This window comes from Dunckerocampus dactyliophorus, chromosome 8 (assembly GCF_027744805.1).
Source record: "Dunckerocampus dactyliophorus isolate RoL2022-P2 chromosome 8, RoL_Ddac_1.1, whole genome shotgun sequence".
Lineage (NCBI taxonomy): Eukaryota > Metazoa > Chordata > Actinopteri > Syngnathiformes > Syngnathidae > Dunckerocampus > Dunckerocampus dactyliophorus.
Genome location: NC_072826.1, coordinates 1,038,288 through 1,054,508, shown reverse-complemented (window position 1 = coordinate 1,054,508; position 16,221 = coordinate 1,038,288). Strand labels below are relative to the sequence as shown.

Genomic DNA, 16,221 nt, shown 5'->3' with positions numbered 1-16,221 from the left:
CCTTAAACTTAATAACTGGTTGGGCCCCCCCTTAGCAGCATCAACTGCAATCAAGTGTTTGTGATAACTTGCAATGAGTCTCTTACAGCGCTGGGGAGGAATTTTGGCCCACTCGTCTTTGCAGAATTGTTGTCATTCAGCCAAATTGGAGGCTTTCCCAGCATGAAGCTCCTTTTTAAGGTCATGCCACAGCATCTCAATAGGATTCAGGTCAGGACTTGGACTAGGCCACTCCAAAAATCTTCATCCATTCAGAGGTGGACTTGCTGGTGTGTTTTGGATCATTGTCCTGCTGCAGAACCCAAGTTGGTTTCAGCTTGAGGTCACCAACAGATGGCCGGACATTCTCCTTCAGGATTTTTTGGTAGACAGCAGAATTCATGGTTCCATTTATCACAGCAAGTCTTCCAGGTCCTGGAGCAGCAAAACAACCCCAGACCATCACACTACCACCACATAATCAATCAACTTATGTCTCGTCCGACCACAGAGTATTTTCCCAAAGGTCTTGGGGATCATCAAGATGTTTTCTGGCAAAAGTGAGACAAGCCTTAATGTTGTTTTTGTTCAGCAGTGGTTTTGGTCTTGGAACTCTGCCATGCAGGCCGTTTTTGCCCAGCTTCTTTCTTATGGTGGAGTCATGAACACTGACCTTAACTGAGGCAAGATGTTGTTGTGGGGTCTTTTGTGACCTCTTGGATGAGTCGTTGCTGCGCTCTTGGGGTCATTTTGGTTGGCCGGACACTCCTGGGAAGGTTCACCACTCTTCCATGTTTTCTCCATTTGGGGATGATGGCTCTCACTGTGGTTGGCAGGAGTCCCAAAACTTTAGAAATGGCTTTATAACCTTTTCCACCTGAACTCAGGTGTGATAAACCACAGTTAAGTCATGTTTTAACACTTTTTCACACAGGGCCACGGAGGGCCACGGAGCTTTTCTCCCTTAATAATAAAAACTTTCATTTAAAAACTGCATTTTGTCCTCAGTTGTGTTGTCATTGACTAATATTTACATTTGTTTGATGATCTGAAACATTTAAGTGTGACAAACATGCAAAAAAATAAAAAATCAGGAAGGGGGCAAACACTTTTTCACTCCCCAGTATTTGAACAATACAGACAGTATCAACTAAAATTCCACAGCACTCACGCGGGGTTGCATTTGTGTGTGTAAGAAAGATGTGTCATTTAAATAATGCTCCTCTTGCGAAAATGAATGACAGCAGCATCCTTGGCCAAAATAAATGATCAGAATGACTCCAAATATGGGAGAAACTTGTCCACATATTAAGAGAAACTGTAGCAATAGAGCAGAATAGAACATATCATTTAATTAATGCGATCGCCTCTCTTGCAAGTAACTAATGACAGCGGCAACCTTGCAGAAAACAAATTATCAGAGCGACTCCAAAAAAGCCACTATTTCACTAAGGCAGAGACATTGCAGAAATACAGCAGGATAGACGTGATGGGCCATGGCACGAATGCACAGTGTGAGCGCAGGCCAGCAGGGGCCAGGAGAGGGAGGAGGAATATCAGTCCCAAGACCAGCATTATACGAACGGTCTAGTGTGAGTACGCCCTGAGGCCAAAGGTCTGTGCGTGATGCTCCTGAGAGAGGATCTCTGAGCTTTGTGTGCTTCCATAGATACTACAGCATATCTTGCTGTAATATGAAGTTGAATAGGGTTTGGTATACTGACAAGATTTATGACTAAAATCCTGACAATCACAGTGAAATCTCTAAACTGAGCTCGATCTGCTCTGTGACAGAGGTCCACATCAAAATTGTTCCAAGACAAAAACATTTTTATTCTTACGAATAAGGATCAATTATTGAAATATTCAGCTCCTGTCACCAATCCACTCTTTATCGATTATCAGTTTGTGTCCATGTGTAATATCAATAAGTGATATCAAAAGTTTTAGAACACTCCCAATTTCTCTGGAGGAAAAAACCTGTATTTTTAAGTGTTACGATGGTCTGCCTCTCTTCCATTGTTAATTCCCCTTTTTCTTGCCATTTTTATAGCAAGTTTCTCCAATAAAGTGCTAACTAATGTTCACGAGGGTACAGTACCACAGTGTTTTTATGCAGACAGAGGAGGTAGTACGTACTCCAGAACTTGGAACACTTGTAGGAATTAGTTGCAAAACTGCCAAGGCTTCATCAACCTCCATTTCTGCAGAACATCTTTAAGTTGTTGACTCATTTTGTGGTCCCTGAAACAGGACTTTTTGCATAATTCTGAAATACACATTATTTTTCACTTTTGGGTAACCTTACCTTTTCTTTTAACTTCTGGCGCTTCAGCACTTACCTTTGTACCATTTCAAGCTATTCATTGGACTTGAACCACTTCAATTTCAATAAATAACTGGAAAAATTGGGGTGTTCGCAAACTTTTGACCAGTAGTGTACAAAAAGAATGGACCGATTTCATGACGCATTGCTTCGATTGCTTCGTCATGGAATGAGTCAGTGACCGTTTGATTTAGTTTTCGAAGTTTTGAGTAGCTGCCATAGTTGCTCTTTAGTCGCGTCCTTCCTCCGGCAACGTAGTTCAAGGGGGGCCAAGACCTTGCTCTTTGTACGTGGCCTGCGAGATCCCCAGACCGCACCTCACCTCCATGACCTTAAACATCCGATAACAACAGCGATCAACTCAGTGGATCGTGATATTCTGAGACGTGTCTGGGAGGAATTCTCTCATCGTATTTATGTTGGCCGTGCTGCATTGCAAGACAGGAAATACACGTTGATTGTGAGTAGAATACTTGTGACTTGGGGGACTTTTCCTTAAAATATATTGTCTAATGACATTGGTTCATTCTTTTTGAATAACCCTGTATACAAGTGCTTATTTCTACTAGTTGCTAATTTCTACTTGCACTTTGAATTCCATGTCCTCGTTTAGAATGTGAAGATTTAAAGAGCCGCTTCATAGCGTTTTGATTTCTATTTCACTCTGTACTTATTCAGTTTCTTGATAATGAAAACATGTTTGAAAAGGTAATCCTCTCATTTATTCCAAGCTAAACCTCACTGGTTCCAGACAATGGCTGACACGGTTCTGTCCATCCAACAAAATCTGTTCTGGGAGTGCAAGGCCAATGGAAAGCCTAAACCATCGTACAGCTGGCTGAAGAATGGAGAGCAAGTGATTACAGAGGTAATAAAAAGCTGGTTGTGTTCCTCATGCTTCTACAACCGGGTTAACAATATGGCAATGGAGATTTGGGTGTTATGTGGATCACCTGACTTAACCAAATTGTTGAAATAGAAAACTGGAATGAAAGCTGTTTAGTGTCAAAATGAATGTATGTTATCCAGAAAGACACATTTAAACTGCTGCATGAACCTCAACTAACCCAAAACCTTTCATTCATGTTAGCTTTTGCCACTTCTTTAAAACTATCACTGGTAAAAAAAAAAAAAAAAAAAAAAAAAGGTTTTTGTAGAGTAAATATCACACCCTGTTTATGTCATTTTAATGAAGGTAGTCCTCGCTTTAATATTCCATGCGATCCAACACACAAGCCATGCAAATATGGGGATGACATGCAAATTCCACCCAGAAAGGTCGGAGCCCAGGACCCAGGACCGTCTCACTGTGAGGCAGACATATTACCACGTGCACCTAATTTCATGATCAATATATGTTCTGGCAGCCATTTGTTGTTAAGGGTGAATGTTTGATCAACTATTTTTGGCAGTGATTGCAGTGCTGATTGTTTGGCTTTAAAGGGAGTGAAATAATACATTTATGGGCGGAACTGCAGTGCAATTCTGACACCATATACGTACGTATCTCCAACTCGGTAAACATGTCTGGATATTCTAACACTCAAAGTAACTGTAAAACATAACAACTCCATAATTGTCTCCTTTCTTTGTGTCAGAGCAGGACCTAGCGTGCATTGTGTTCTCTTCAAAGGATGATCCGTTCAAGCGCACTGAGTAACTCTTAATGCGGAAGTACAATGCTCGGAAATCCCAGAAAATACGCTCAAAACGTGGGAATTCCACCTAAATTACGTAGTGTCTCTGAACGCAACCCCTCATTGCTCATAATAACATGATTGAAGTGTGATTCAGATATTCTGCTACTATCAAAGAGACCAGTGTTAGGTAAATGCATTTTGGGATATGTGGTATCTTTTAGCTTGATTTGAATTGCCAATTCATTTGGAACGGTTAATACAAATATATCTAACTCTGTCTTGTCATTTATCGTTCTGTTAACAAAATTCAGTAAAGATGGACATATTTCAGACATAGTTGTGAATGGTGATTAACACATTCAATCCCAAAGATGAATTTATATGTTTTTATAAACCCGAATGCCGAATCCCAAAGTCATATTTGTATGTCTTTTACGTTTTGCCTGCGCGAGAGGCAAAAAGAGGTGATGACGTAACTGCACATTAATGGATGTCACTTTTAGAGCAGTTTTAAGCCATTAAAAATGTCCACAAGGTGGCAGAAGTGCATTTGAAGCGCTTGGCATGTGAACTTGAATCGAAAAAACGTACGTGGACGTACGTACGTGTGTAAGTGGAAGAACGTGGAGGAGTGTAGCGTGTGGAATGTTCGGGAAATGTTAGGGCATGCACAAGCACATACAGGCGCACGCAAACGCGTGCACACACATGTACATGCATAGCTCAGTTCCAAACGGTGGTATATTTGTAAATATTTGTATTATTTATTTATAATATTTGCAAATAAATTGTTATTTTGCTGTAAAACAAGCCTTTTTTGCGTTGTTTATGTTGTGGCATAGTTGTTTACCTATTTAAGCGTTCTTTTCCTGAAACGTACCTATGTTTTACTGCTGATTACAAAAGAACGGAAAAAGGTAGAAACAAGCATTTTTTGTCTCTGATGAAAGATGGGAGTCTAATGTTTCTTTTGCTAGGCTCCATGTTTATTCTACCATACAACACAATATTGTGGGTGCCTTGAAGGATCAGTTAAAATCATCTAAAATTGCTGGTACTGAAGGGGGTAGTCTTTTGAAAAATGGCTGGGGTTGAATGAGTTAATCATGATTAATTAATATAAAAATGTGAATAATGTGATTTTTTTAAGTAATCATTTGACAGCCCTGCTATTGTTGTTTAATTGACAATGTTCAATTCCTTGCAAGTGTGGCCGTTTATCGTCACTTGTTAACTGGTGCTCATTCCAACCCCACCTCTCCTCCATGATGGCTCCAGCCCCCCCATCATGCAGTGAAGTCAATTAATGGGGGGAAGGATTGCATTGACTGACAATCGTTTGATTCCTTTTTGTAGTCAGTGTCACACAAGTGAATGCAGTTAGGGTGCCTGGAAAATAGCGCTTTGTTACTCACCCACAATATTATTGATGAGACGTCGTACAGATTTGTACAGAGCTCCTCTTCTCATGATGTGCTTTAGTCGGAGATGCATAGTTAAAACCCAGCACCAATGCTGCGTGGAGGTTAACATGTCACACTATTGTGCAGCGTTACTTTAAACACCATCGACAGCAGTTACAAATGACTTCACAACACGCAACGAGTCCGTGCTGTCATATGTATCGAGCATGCGGGGGAGCAGTTTTTCCCTTCTGTGGCCTCATATTTTTCAGATTCAATATGAACATACATGGAATGCCACAAGTCTCCTTAGGCCTTTTTTTCTCCTTTCCTGCTGTCTCTCTCTCCACATGGTGCACAAGTAATTGCTTGTGTGCCTTTGGTCATAATAGGCCAGCGGTTGCAAGGGATATGCTCAACTGTTTGTCTTTCTTTTACAGGGCCGGATACAAATCGAAAATGGGGCCCTTTCAGTAGCTGCGTTAAACCTGTCAGATTCTGGAATGTATCAATGTGTAGCTGAAAACAAACATGGTATTATTTATTCCTCTGCCCAACTAACAGTGTTAGGTAAGTCTTCCTCCGCTTATCCCCGTTGTCTGTGTTTGATCATCGACTAAGATAAAAACCATGCAGCTACATCGCTCCTCTGCCATCAGTCTTGCCGACTCGTTTGGCCTAACTATGGGATGTGCCAGAAAAGCAGGGAGCGTCTATTTGTTTCTTTCAGTTATTTCATCATCTTGATTTGATGCTGCAAGACCAAGGCTTTGCAACGTTGTGCATGCGTATCGATGACTTATTGATTTATTTACAAGCATTGATTACTTTCACAAATGGCTTCCATCTCAAGGAGGGCTTCTATTCTCCCTCCATGAATGTGACAGAGCTTAATCAAGCCTGGCAAAATGCAACGATGCCTGTAGACAACTGTAAACATATTTGCATTGGTGAGTTTGGTGTGTAGATAGATAGATAGAAAGATATTTTGAGCAGCTCTCCAAAAATGTCCCAGCAAACTTAATCTCTTAATCACGAAGTAAAACAACCAAGGCAAGACCGTGGAAATAAGAAAATAGAGTAAGTAGAAATCAGTAAATACGGTTCACTTACAATTTGTAGTGCATTAATACATAATAATAAGGAATAGTAATAAATAATAATAGTAATAATAATTATACGTATAGGAAAGGCCTTTTGGCCAAATATCCTGCGATGTGGCGCTACTCACACTCACAGAACAGTGACCTCATGTTGGCTAGGCAGATCTGAAAAGGTTCACTCATCTTTTCTGTCCTTCCTCCCACGCAGCATCACCTCCCAGTTTCTCCAAAAATCCATTAAAGGCTGTGCTGAAAGCTCGCTTTGGTAGCGAAGTCACTCTTGAATGCAAGCCTCAAGCCTCACCCCCAGCAATTAGCCTTTGGAAAAAGGACAATGAGTTGCTGCAGAGAAATGAAAGGTAGGGTTACAGTGTATCTTCCTTGCAGATTCCCTTCCCATGCACTGTTGGCAGACATGTTTGAATAGTACGTATATTTGGCATTTGTGCAGATGCATAAGGAAGGAGCTAATGAGGAAGAAGGAAAAGCTAATGAAGGCAGAGGGAGAGAGAGAGGGAGAGAGACAAGCATCCTTCAGGGATAATTGTTCATAGCTAATACTTCACTTTGTGCGCACCAATTTGCACACTGCTTGGTATGCATGATTAGGATGCAAGTTGACCAGACCTTCACTAGTTGTACAAAAAAGTCTCCAAGATAAGCAAATTGGGTTGGTGCTGAAGATATATGCTGTCTGCTCGCAGATTAGGCCATTAAAAAGTTAAACTGAAGATCCTGCACCTGTAATTAGATAGTAATTAGATAGGTAATTGCGTTCCCCTTTATCGTGACATGCAAATAGAATTTACAGCATATAATCACAGTGGTTGCACAGGCAAAGAGACCTTGTTGTAGATGATAGCAGCAGCTTTCAATAGACGGCAAACGTTGTGCAGAGAAACGTGATGTAGAGAATGAGTACACGGATAGCACCACTCACTACTATAAAGTGGTGCATCATTTTTGGGGGGGTTGAAAACAGAGGAAGCTTAATTTGATCAACTGGAGCGATGTCACACAGGACTGATGACTATATAATATGATATAAGCAAAACTGAATCAGAGGTGGGCAGTGTTTGATTAGAATTTTTAGATAATCACACAGTTCAAGAATGCAGAATCACGCATACACACAAACACACGCAACTGGGAGAAGGCTTCGGGCCAAATAATATGAGCAAAACATCAAGGCTCTTCTGGCGGTTCCATTGAAAGCTGCACCTACCCCTGCAAAAAATGTGCACAACTCCCAAGACAACCGACATTTAGACACACTATATATGAAACCTTTCAAGATAAAAAAAACAGTCAGTGTGCGGGCACAGAATGGGAATTTTTCCAGAAGCCGTGCACTGTGGGAAAAAATCCACAGGAGGACCACAAGCAGGGCATCCGGATAAGATGAAGACAAACTGACTTCCACCGCATTGTGCTGAATCTGGCGTGCATGGCTCAGTTGCGTAGTTGTTAGACTTGTGTGACAGTTGAGAATGTTGGAAAATTCCTCAAAACATGACAAGGTCAACTGGCATCCCATCACAGATTGTGTGTCGTAGTGTTTGCTCATCACGGCAGCCAGCCCACACAGACGAAAAAAATATTCTTTCCTCTGGGAATGATCCTATTTATTGGAATGTATTAGAATCATCCTTTTTATTACCATGCACCTAAAAAAAATGTCCTGAGCAGATTTTAAGGAAATGAGACGCACTTCCTGGTGCCACATTTCATCCGTGTGTGGTCGCATTTCCCTCCTATTGGACCACAGGAGGGAGTCAAACATGACAACAAATCTAAACAGTTGACTGAAATGGCAAAATTGGTTGGCTCTGTCCTTAGAAGGACCTTACTGGGGACCATGTTGGAAAACCACTTACAGAATAAATTAATTAAGCGCTTTTAAGGAAGGCATTTTTGAAATCCATATTTTCCTACAAACACCCGAGAACATTTATAAGCACATTTGCGTATGATATGTTCTCAGAAGAACTCCAAGACTGGTGTCACAAAGGATATATTTCAAATCCGAACGACAAGTATTCCCCTTTTAGGCAATCCCGCTGGAGTCTCAGTCTTCCCTGCCAAGGATTTTTCCGGATCCTCCGTAGCTTTGTCATCACTGCCATCTTGATGTCATCCACTTCTTCAAAACGGGTCCCCTTGGTGAGCCCCTTGAGCTTGGGAAAGAGAAAACAAATTACACAGAGCGAGGTCGGGTGAGTAGGGAGGTGAGGTAGGGAGGTGGCCAGGAACTGAAGCAAACGTCGCAGGATCTCTTTCTCGACGTGCTGGTTGATCGTCTGGCCCTGTGGCAAGAACTCGCATTGGACGATACCCCTCACATCAAAGAATGCCACCAAAACAGCCACAGTCTTGGGACTTTTCAGACACCTCCACCCACCCATCTTCTGTGCCGTTTATCGTCACTATTTTCTGACACCTGATATACTGTAAGTCTGTGTCTCAGGGGAAGTAAGATTTATGAAACGTTCTTATCTGGGGATTTGTTTGTACCTACACTAAAAGTCATTTCCTTTCCTTGTAGAGTGTTCACCAGTTGATTGTAAATAAAAGAGATGCCTTTCTCTTAGGCGTCATTAGCCTGCGGACGAAGTTGAGAAACCTGCTTTTCAAGTTCTGCCTTTTCAGTCTTTGCTCCCTCCTGAAAAGACAATCTTGTTGTTTTTTTTAGTACAGTGGACCTTTAGTGCGATATGCCATGACTGGTCTGTTATGACCATATTCATTATTATATTATATTCATATATTCATTATATTCATTTCTATCTGTATGGCCACACAGCAGCTGGAAGTCTAGCCTAAATCATAGCGTAGTACACTTACTGAATCTTTTATAGGATATGATGGCATCAAATACAAAAATTGTAATAAAAATACTTTCAAAAACAATAATAGTGCTCAGTATTCTTTGGCTGACATTCTAAAAAGAGGTATTACCGCAGCAGAGTTTCTAGTGCATTGTTCTATCTTGCTAAATAGCGTCGCCTATCAGTGTGACGCAGTGAGTTTCTATCCCACTGACAACTGCAACTAAAATAAAATGATAGACTCATACATCTCTGACAGAATTTCTCGATATTTACTCTGTGGTAATAATAATAATCCTAATAAACCATTTTATACCAAGTATTGCCTATAAGCATATTCTACACAAAGCTCAACAGGAGTCAACGCGCTGACTGCCTCTTGTGTTATCTACAGAATGATCGTGTTTCCCAATGGAACATTAAAGATTACCAATGTAACCAGAGGGGATGCAGCCAGCTACACATGCATCGCCAAGAACCAGTTTGGCTCAGCGAGCACCACTGGGAGGTTGCTTGTCACCGGTGAGTGTTCTTGAAACAACCCGTTTCCCCAGACTGACCCTGGGCTGTTTATGCTTCACCTGTCAAGCTGTGAATTGCAGCACTGCACTTCCTCTGTTTATGATAGGTGCACCGTAGTAGTGTTTGACTTCTCTGGTTCTTATTTCTGGTAAATTCATTCACATCATATACCGATAACGCTTTTATGTCATAGCATCTAGTGTCCACTTTCCTGCATCCCATCTTTATGCTAAATGTTACAACTGTGAACAGGCTTGGAGCTGAAGAACGTATTCACGTTAGTGAATGCAACTACCTGTGTGTCATTCATTGAAGGTGTATTAGCTATCGACTAAAGTGAGATGCCAATGTTGTCTGTTTCCTTGCGCAGAGCCAACCAGAATCACCGTGAGGCCCACAAACATGGAGATTATTGTTGGCGAGAGCATCGTGTTGCCCTGCCAGATTGCCTGCGATCCAGCTCTGGATGTCTCTTTCTCGTGGGCATTTAATGGCCAGCTCATCGACTTCCGGCAAGACAGCGATCATTTTGAGAGAGTGGGTGGGGTGAGTCATCTTAAGCATTAAACTCAGATACTGTCAGGCTATTCCGAGATTAATTGGGACATACAGTGTAGGGTGCAAGAGGTATGCTCTGCAGCCCCACGCAGGGCTACCAAGATATGAATAGCACCCAAGCAAAGACAGCTTCGTCAAGAAAGGTCAATTTCAGGGAGTTTTCAAGTGGTCAGCGTTAGTCAGTCGGATAGGAGACATCAGTGCTGCTGTGTACTTTATAAAAGCCTCAATGAATAATACTTTCTATTATTGCAGGGTGCCAGGCTGTGACTTTTAACTGACTTTGTGAACTGTGTTGCATCTTCTTAAACTGGTCCAATATCGGTAATACAGAAGGTACTTTATATTTTAAAACATGTAGAATAGTGTCGTACAATCTGCCTCTGCACTAATTGAATGTGCATCATTATTTATAAACCTTGAGCCCCAAAATGATTGAAGTAATCATGATGATGTTAAAAAGCGTATTTGAAATGTTCAGGCATTGAAATAGACAGGGGTGCACGATAATTAGCCGATATGAAGGACTTTTGACATCATACGGATAAATCCAAGAACATTAAAAATAGCTCTGATAACGGATAATTAAAAAAAAAAAACACTCCAATGAGGTGAGATTACCAGTACCGTGCGGGTGAGCAAATCAAGCCCTCCTCTTTTCTCCTGCCTGTGACGGTAATGGCCTGTCGTAACTTCCCCTGAGCTCACTTGTAAACATTCACTTTAAGAGAAAGACATTTCGCGTGCTAGTTTTACCAAATGCTCCGCAATTAGGGGACACAAAAAACCTTATCAGCCACCTGAAATGCCAGCAAAGCTACGACGCCTGGGGCTTATTGTGCTGTGGCGTTTGAAGGTTTGCTAGAGACCTCCGTGGCGTAACACCGACTGCTCGGAGCGTGTTCCCGAATAGAGTGCACCTTGCTGGCCCATGCCAGGTGGCTCCTCCCCCTCTATACTCCGGTTCTCCTGACCTCTGTAGCGGCACACTGGCTGCTCAGAGCATGTGTCTGAATACAGTGCACCTTGCTGGCCCTCAGCAGGTGGTTCCCTCCTCTCTATACTCCGGTTCCCCTGATAGTAGTGAAGTGGCAGTAGTAATGTCATGATATTTGATTAGGGCAAATCAACAGGTACAGCTGGTCAAATCCAAATTTGTTCGAGTCAATCTCACCCCCAGGTGTGCAAAAACTACAGTTAAATCTAAATTTAAAAAAGCAGATATAAAAAAAGTGGTTATTGGTATCATATCGGTTTTAAGAAGCAGAAAGTTATCAATATCGGTTTGAAAAAAATGTATAGTGCATCTCTGAAAATAATGATACACGATGGCTCAAACGTGTTCCTTTTAAGGGGGGGGGGGGGGGGGGGGGGGGAGCCTACATAATTTTACAGTCATTTCTTTTAGTGTCATTCTTTCCAATACAGTCCAAACATTGGAACTTATGTGTCAAAGGCTTATTATGTACAGGATGATCTGAAGTGTGCACCGCAGCGTTGTGGCAGTGTTGTGGCCATACCGAGATCATATCCTCATGAATGTCCATGGAAATTAGCATTGACATGGAATTGAGCATAGGGCTGTAATATAGTTTTCATACTTTCTTGTTGCCCCTGTCCAGAGAAATTACCAGGCTCCTGCTCAACAGCTTCTGGTCAATTAATTTACATAATTATAGCAAATCTGTCTCACTTGCCTCCTGCCAAGACATAGACGCCTTCCTTTCAGCCGTACGCTCGCAGGTTGGGCAGGTGGCTGCTGGCATTCAAGATGGAATCAGAGCTATGTGTGAAACTGTCAGGCAAAACAAGAGAATGTAGTGTAGCAACGGTAGTCCGGCACTTCGTCCAGTACCAGACCCGTTTGCTCAGAGAGGGAGAGGTCCAGGGGTTATCGTGCCAAGTTCCTTAAGAGTGAATGCTGCATCTCTGATGGAGTGCTGCTGGGGGTGATGACGTCTGATATGAGTGCTGCAATCCCATAATAGGTTCACCCCCAGGTAACTGCCTTCCAAAGCAATATGCTTGTTTTCACCACTGACATGCTACTTCAAGAGGATGTATTAAAATAAGCACATAATATGAGTCATGCACAATCCCCAGAGCATGTCATTATTTGTTGATGTCATCAAGAAAACACCAAAATTGAAGGCATACAACTAGTGAGTTGGATAATTACACACAAGGACCATCTCGAGATGTTTGTTCAAGTCAGTTTGCCTTCATACCAGTGGTCAGCAATCGGCGGCCACGGGTAATATATGACCCGCCAGATTGTTTCGAGAATATTATTGGAACTTTTGCAGCATGCATTGGCAGAGGCGATGCTTGCCATCAGGCACGGCAGGCACACGCTTGAGACACCGGCCTGATGAAGTCTCCCGAGGACTGACCAACTTTGAATCACTCAGAGCAGTGCCAGTGTGGATAGTTTGCACTGACAGCGGTCGCCCAGCTAGGAACTCCCTAATCCCACACCGCTTTCGCTAATTTAGCTCAGAGTATTTTAGGCACTGTCCACATGGAAAGTGTGAATCTGCGTACGTTTTAAGCCGTGTGTCCACACACCGCTGGCGTTTGGGAGGATGTGGTGTTGATGTAACAACACTACAGGCTTTTGTTTACACTACATAAATGAATAATAGTGTTGGGAATTCTGCACCAGTCTTCTGCTATACCTGGCTCCCAAATACATTGTTGTTGTTGTAGTTGTTGTTGTATGTACTTTATTTATCCCACAGCGGGGAAATTTACTTGTTACAGCAGCAAGACAAGTAAAGAGAACAGTGTAAAGAAAGCATAGTGTCTACAACATGGTTCAGGTGGTGCAGGTGTTGTAGAGCCTGACAGCGGTCGGTATGAAGGACCTGCGGAACCTCTCCTTCTTACACCGTGGGTGTAACAGTCTGGTGCTGAAGGAGCTGCTCAGGGAAACAACAGTGTCATGTAGCGGGTGAGAGGTGTTGTCCATGATGGATGTCAGCTTAGCCAACATCATAGAAGATGGCTGAGGCCACCACAGCGTCATAAAAGGTCCGTAAAAGAGTCCTGCACACACCAAAGCAAGTCTTTGTTGTTTTGTTTTGTCTTTCTGCAGTGATGCAATGACAAATGAGAAACAGGCCACGAAGGGCCCCCGAGCCGCACTTTGGCGACCCCTACTTTTGTGGATCTTCTTCGGGGTTGGGCTTGTGGCGTGTTGGCGCCTTTTGTCTCAGTGTTGTGCCTTAATTTTTATTTTCTGGCAACTCTTTTTTTAATGAGCTATTCTATGATTTGAAATACACTGCTTTTTAAAATGTACCCAACACATCAGGTGTATTTGCACAAAGTACAGGCTGATACCAGCCTAAATTTGACTCGGTATATCGCACATCACTAATGATGAGGCACAAAATGACTGATCTGAGACCAGAACGTGAGACCAGAACGTGACCACAAATGAGCTGCATCAGCGTATAAGCTGCAGGGTTCTAAAAGTGAGAAAAAAGTCACAGCTTATGCGCTGGAAATTACGGTAATCACCGAGCCCTGCTTTACATTTCAACCTTTTGTCAAGTTTTTTAAATTAAGAGCCAAATATGACCTTTTTGTTTTAGTGCAACAATTTCAAATCTATAGTGATTTCTCTTTGTGCCCAAAACAAGTGTTATTATTAAATAGCGAAAAGACATCTCAAGGTCACGCAATTTCTTTTTTTGTACAATAAACATACTTCTGTTCAAGCTATTGAAACTTGCTGTTGATACTAATGCTCCACTAAAATAATACATGGCGAGGGCAAATATCTAAACCCCCCAAAATGTAAACATTATTTATATGGGTGCTGGGTTCTGATCTTTGTAGCATACATGCATTTAGCTAATGTAAAATTTAATTTGCTCTTTACGCTGTACTCGTATTATGCTGATGCGATTACAAGCCAATTAGGACTAGCTTACCAATTTATCTAGAACGTGTTTGTTGTGTGTTTCCTGCGTGGAGCTCGTAGCGTTTTGTGGCGGAGAAACTGGATGGTGGAACAAAGCCTGAAGGGCAGCCAATAGCTTTATTTGCACTGACTACATCTGCCAGGTTTGCTGTTGTTGTCTGAAAAGATGAAAACATTGATGGTCGACTGAGACTGTGATTGCGCAAAGCATCATAAATGTTGAAACACTGCCGATCCGAAATCGTACTTTTCCTAACATATTTTTTTCAATGGTCATATTCCCTTTTAGACTATATCGGGAGATCTGATGATTCGCAACATTCAACTGAGCCATGGCGGGAAATACGTCTGCGTTATTGACACTGAGGTTGAGAGTCTGTCCGCCTCTGCCATCCTGGTTGTCAAAGGTAACCATTATTGATTGGATTTGATGTGTTTGATGTCATGCATTACGAGACCCACAGTTGTAAAATATGAAGCATGAATGGAGAAACGAGTGTTGTTTGTTTGCTAAAAGGCGGTAAACCCGTGCTGTGACAATATAGTGTATAAATGGCAAAAACGCTACCTAGCTCAGAGGTATATCCACTCCTTTTTACATTATGTATGTGCTGCTGAAATGGAAAACCCCAACACACGCACTCTGACATGTGTGACTGGAGGCCCAGCTGTGGTTGCCTCATTGGTATGTGCTCTGTGTAGAACGCTGGTGTGCAGGGTTATCTCTAGTGATTTACATTGGTATTCATGCCCTTAGACCAAAGTAGCTGTCCTCGGTGCTTTGAGGAGGTAATGTTTATCATAGAAAATGATTCTAATTGGTTCATTTACACATCTGCGTAACGTAAACAGCATTGTAAGACCAGAATGTGTCAATAACACTCACACTGAGAGCCTTATTTTAGTCTTTGGTCTTTGGTCTCACTCATCTACATTTTAATAAATGATCCCCATTCAATATCTCTTTCCATTGATGGGAATTAGTTGAGTCCCAGCACATCACACATACAAGTCCCTTCATGCACACATCAAGGATGGAGCTCTTCATTAAAGATACCATGATGGCCTTGATGGGTTTGATGAGGGCAGACTTCTTGGAAGAAGAAGTCACCCTGCTCGTTGTGTCATTGATTTAGGTCCACCAGGCCCTCCAGACAAAGTGACAGTGGAGGAGATCACAGACAGCACGGCACAGCTTTCCTGGACTCCTGGAAGAGACAATGGCAGCCCCATAACCGGTTACATCATCCAGGGTCGGACACCTTTTACTGTGGGCTGGCAGGCGGTTGAGACGGGTATCTTTGAATATCACCCACCCACATGCTGTATTTATGAGGGTCCTTTTATTCTTTTAACATTCAATTTCTGATCTGAATTTTTAAAAATTGCAGTGCCTGAAGTGGTAAATGGTAATACGCTGACTGCAACGGTGGTGGGTTTAAATGCTTGGGTGGAGTATGAGTTCAGAGTCGTGGCACGCAATAGTGTGGGCCTTGGTGAGCCCAGTCCAGCCTCAGCAAAAACCAGGACAGAAGATGCAAGTAAGTAAAACCAAACAACTTCACATTCTCTCGAAGCTTGACCGACTTGAGGAAGGGAAAGCAAACACAGCCATCCTATCCTGCATATGTGGAATGTTAGGTTAGGTTTGATCAATTTGTCTCTATACGCCATGGCAATGGATTTCAAATAAAAGAAGGTTCAAGTGTAGACTCGCATCTTTAAGAGTTTTCACAAAAATATGGCATTCAGCATTTATGAAAGCATCAAAACGCACACAAAAACAACATCCAGAAGTACTGGATAGTCAATGAAGGCCTAGAAAGTATCTCCAGGGTGAAAACCAGGGGCATTTGCTAATGTTTCCAGACTTCAGACAAAATATTGTATATTAAATAGCAGTCATTTGGTAAATGCCAAATTCAGTGGAA

The 16,221-nt window shown here is 42.1% G+C and overlaps 1 protein-coding gene across 4 annotated transcripts in view; it reads left to right on the top strand.

Moving 5' to 3' along the window:
- The window catches only part of cntn3b (contactin 3b), a 74,640-nt gene that overhangs the window by 41,094 nt on the left and 17,325 nt on the right, over positions 1-16,221 (top strand). For all 4 annotated transcript variants that reach the window (XM_054783751.1, XM_054783750.1, XM_054783749.1 and 1 more), the window contains 8 exons: positions 3,037-3,173; positions 5,789-5,918; positions 6,660-6,810; positions 9,674-9,801; positions 10,172-10,347; positions 14,580-14,697; positions 15,427-15,585; positions 15,682-15,831. In XM_054783751.1, coding sequence (XP_054639726.1) covers positions 3,037-3,173; positions 5,789-5,918; positions 6,660-6,810; positions 9,674-9,801; positions 10,172-10,347; positions 14,580-14,697; positions 15,427-15,585; positions 15,682-15,831 — 1,149 coding nt within the window. The remainder of the gene's footprint in view (positions 1-3,036; positions 3,174-5,788; positions 5,919-6,659; positions 6,811-9,673; positions 9,802-10,171; positions 10,348-14,579; positions 14,698-15,426; positions 15,586-15,681; positions 15,832-16,221) is intronic.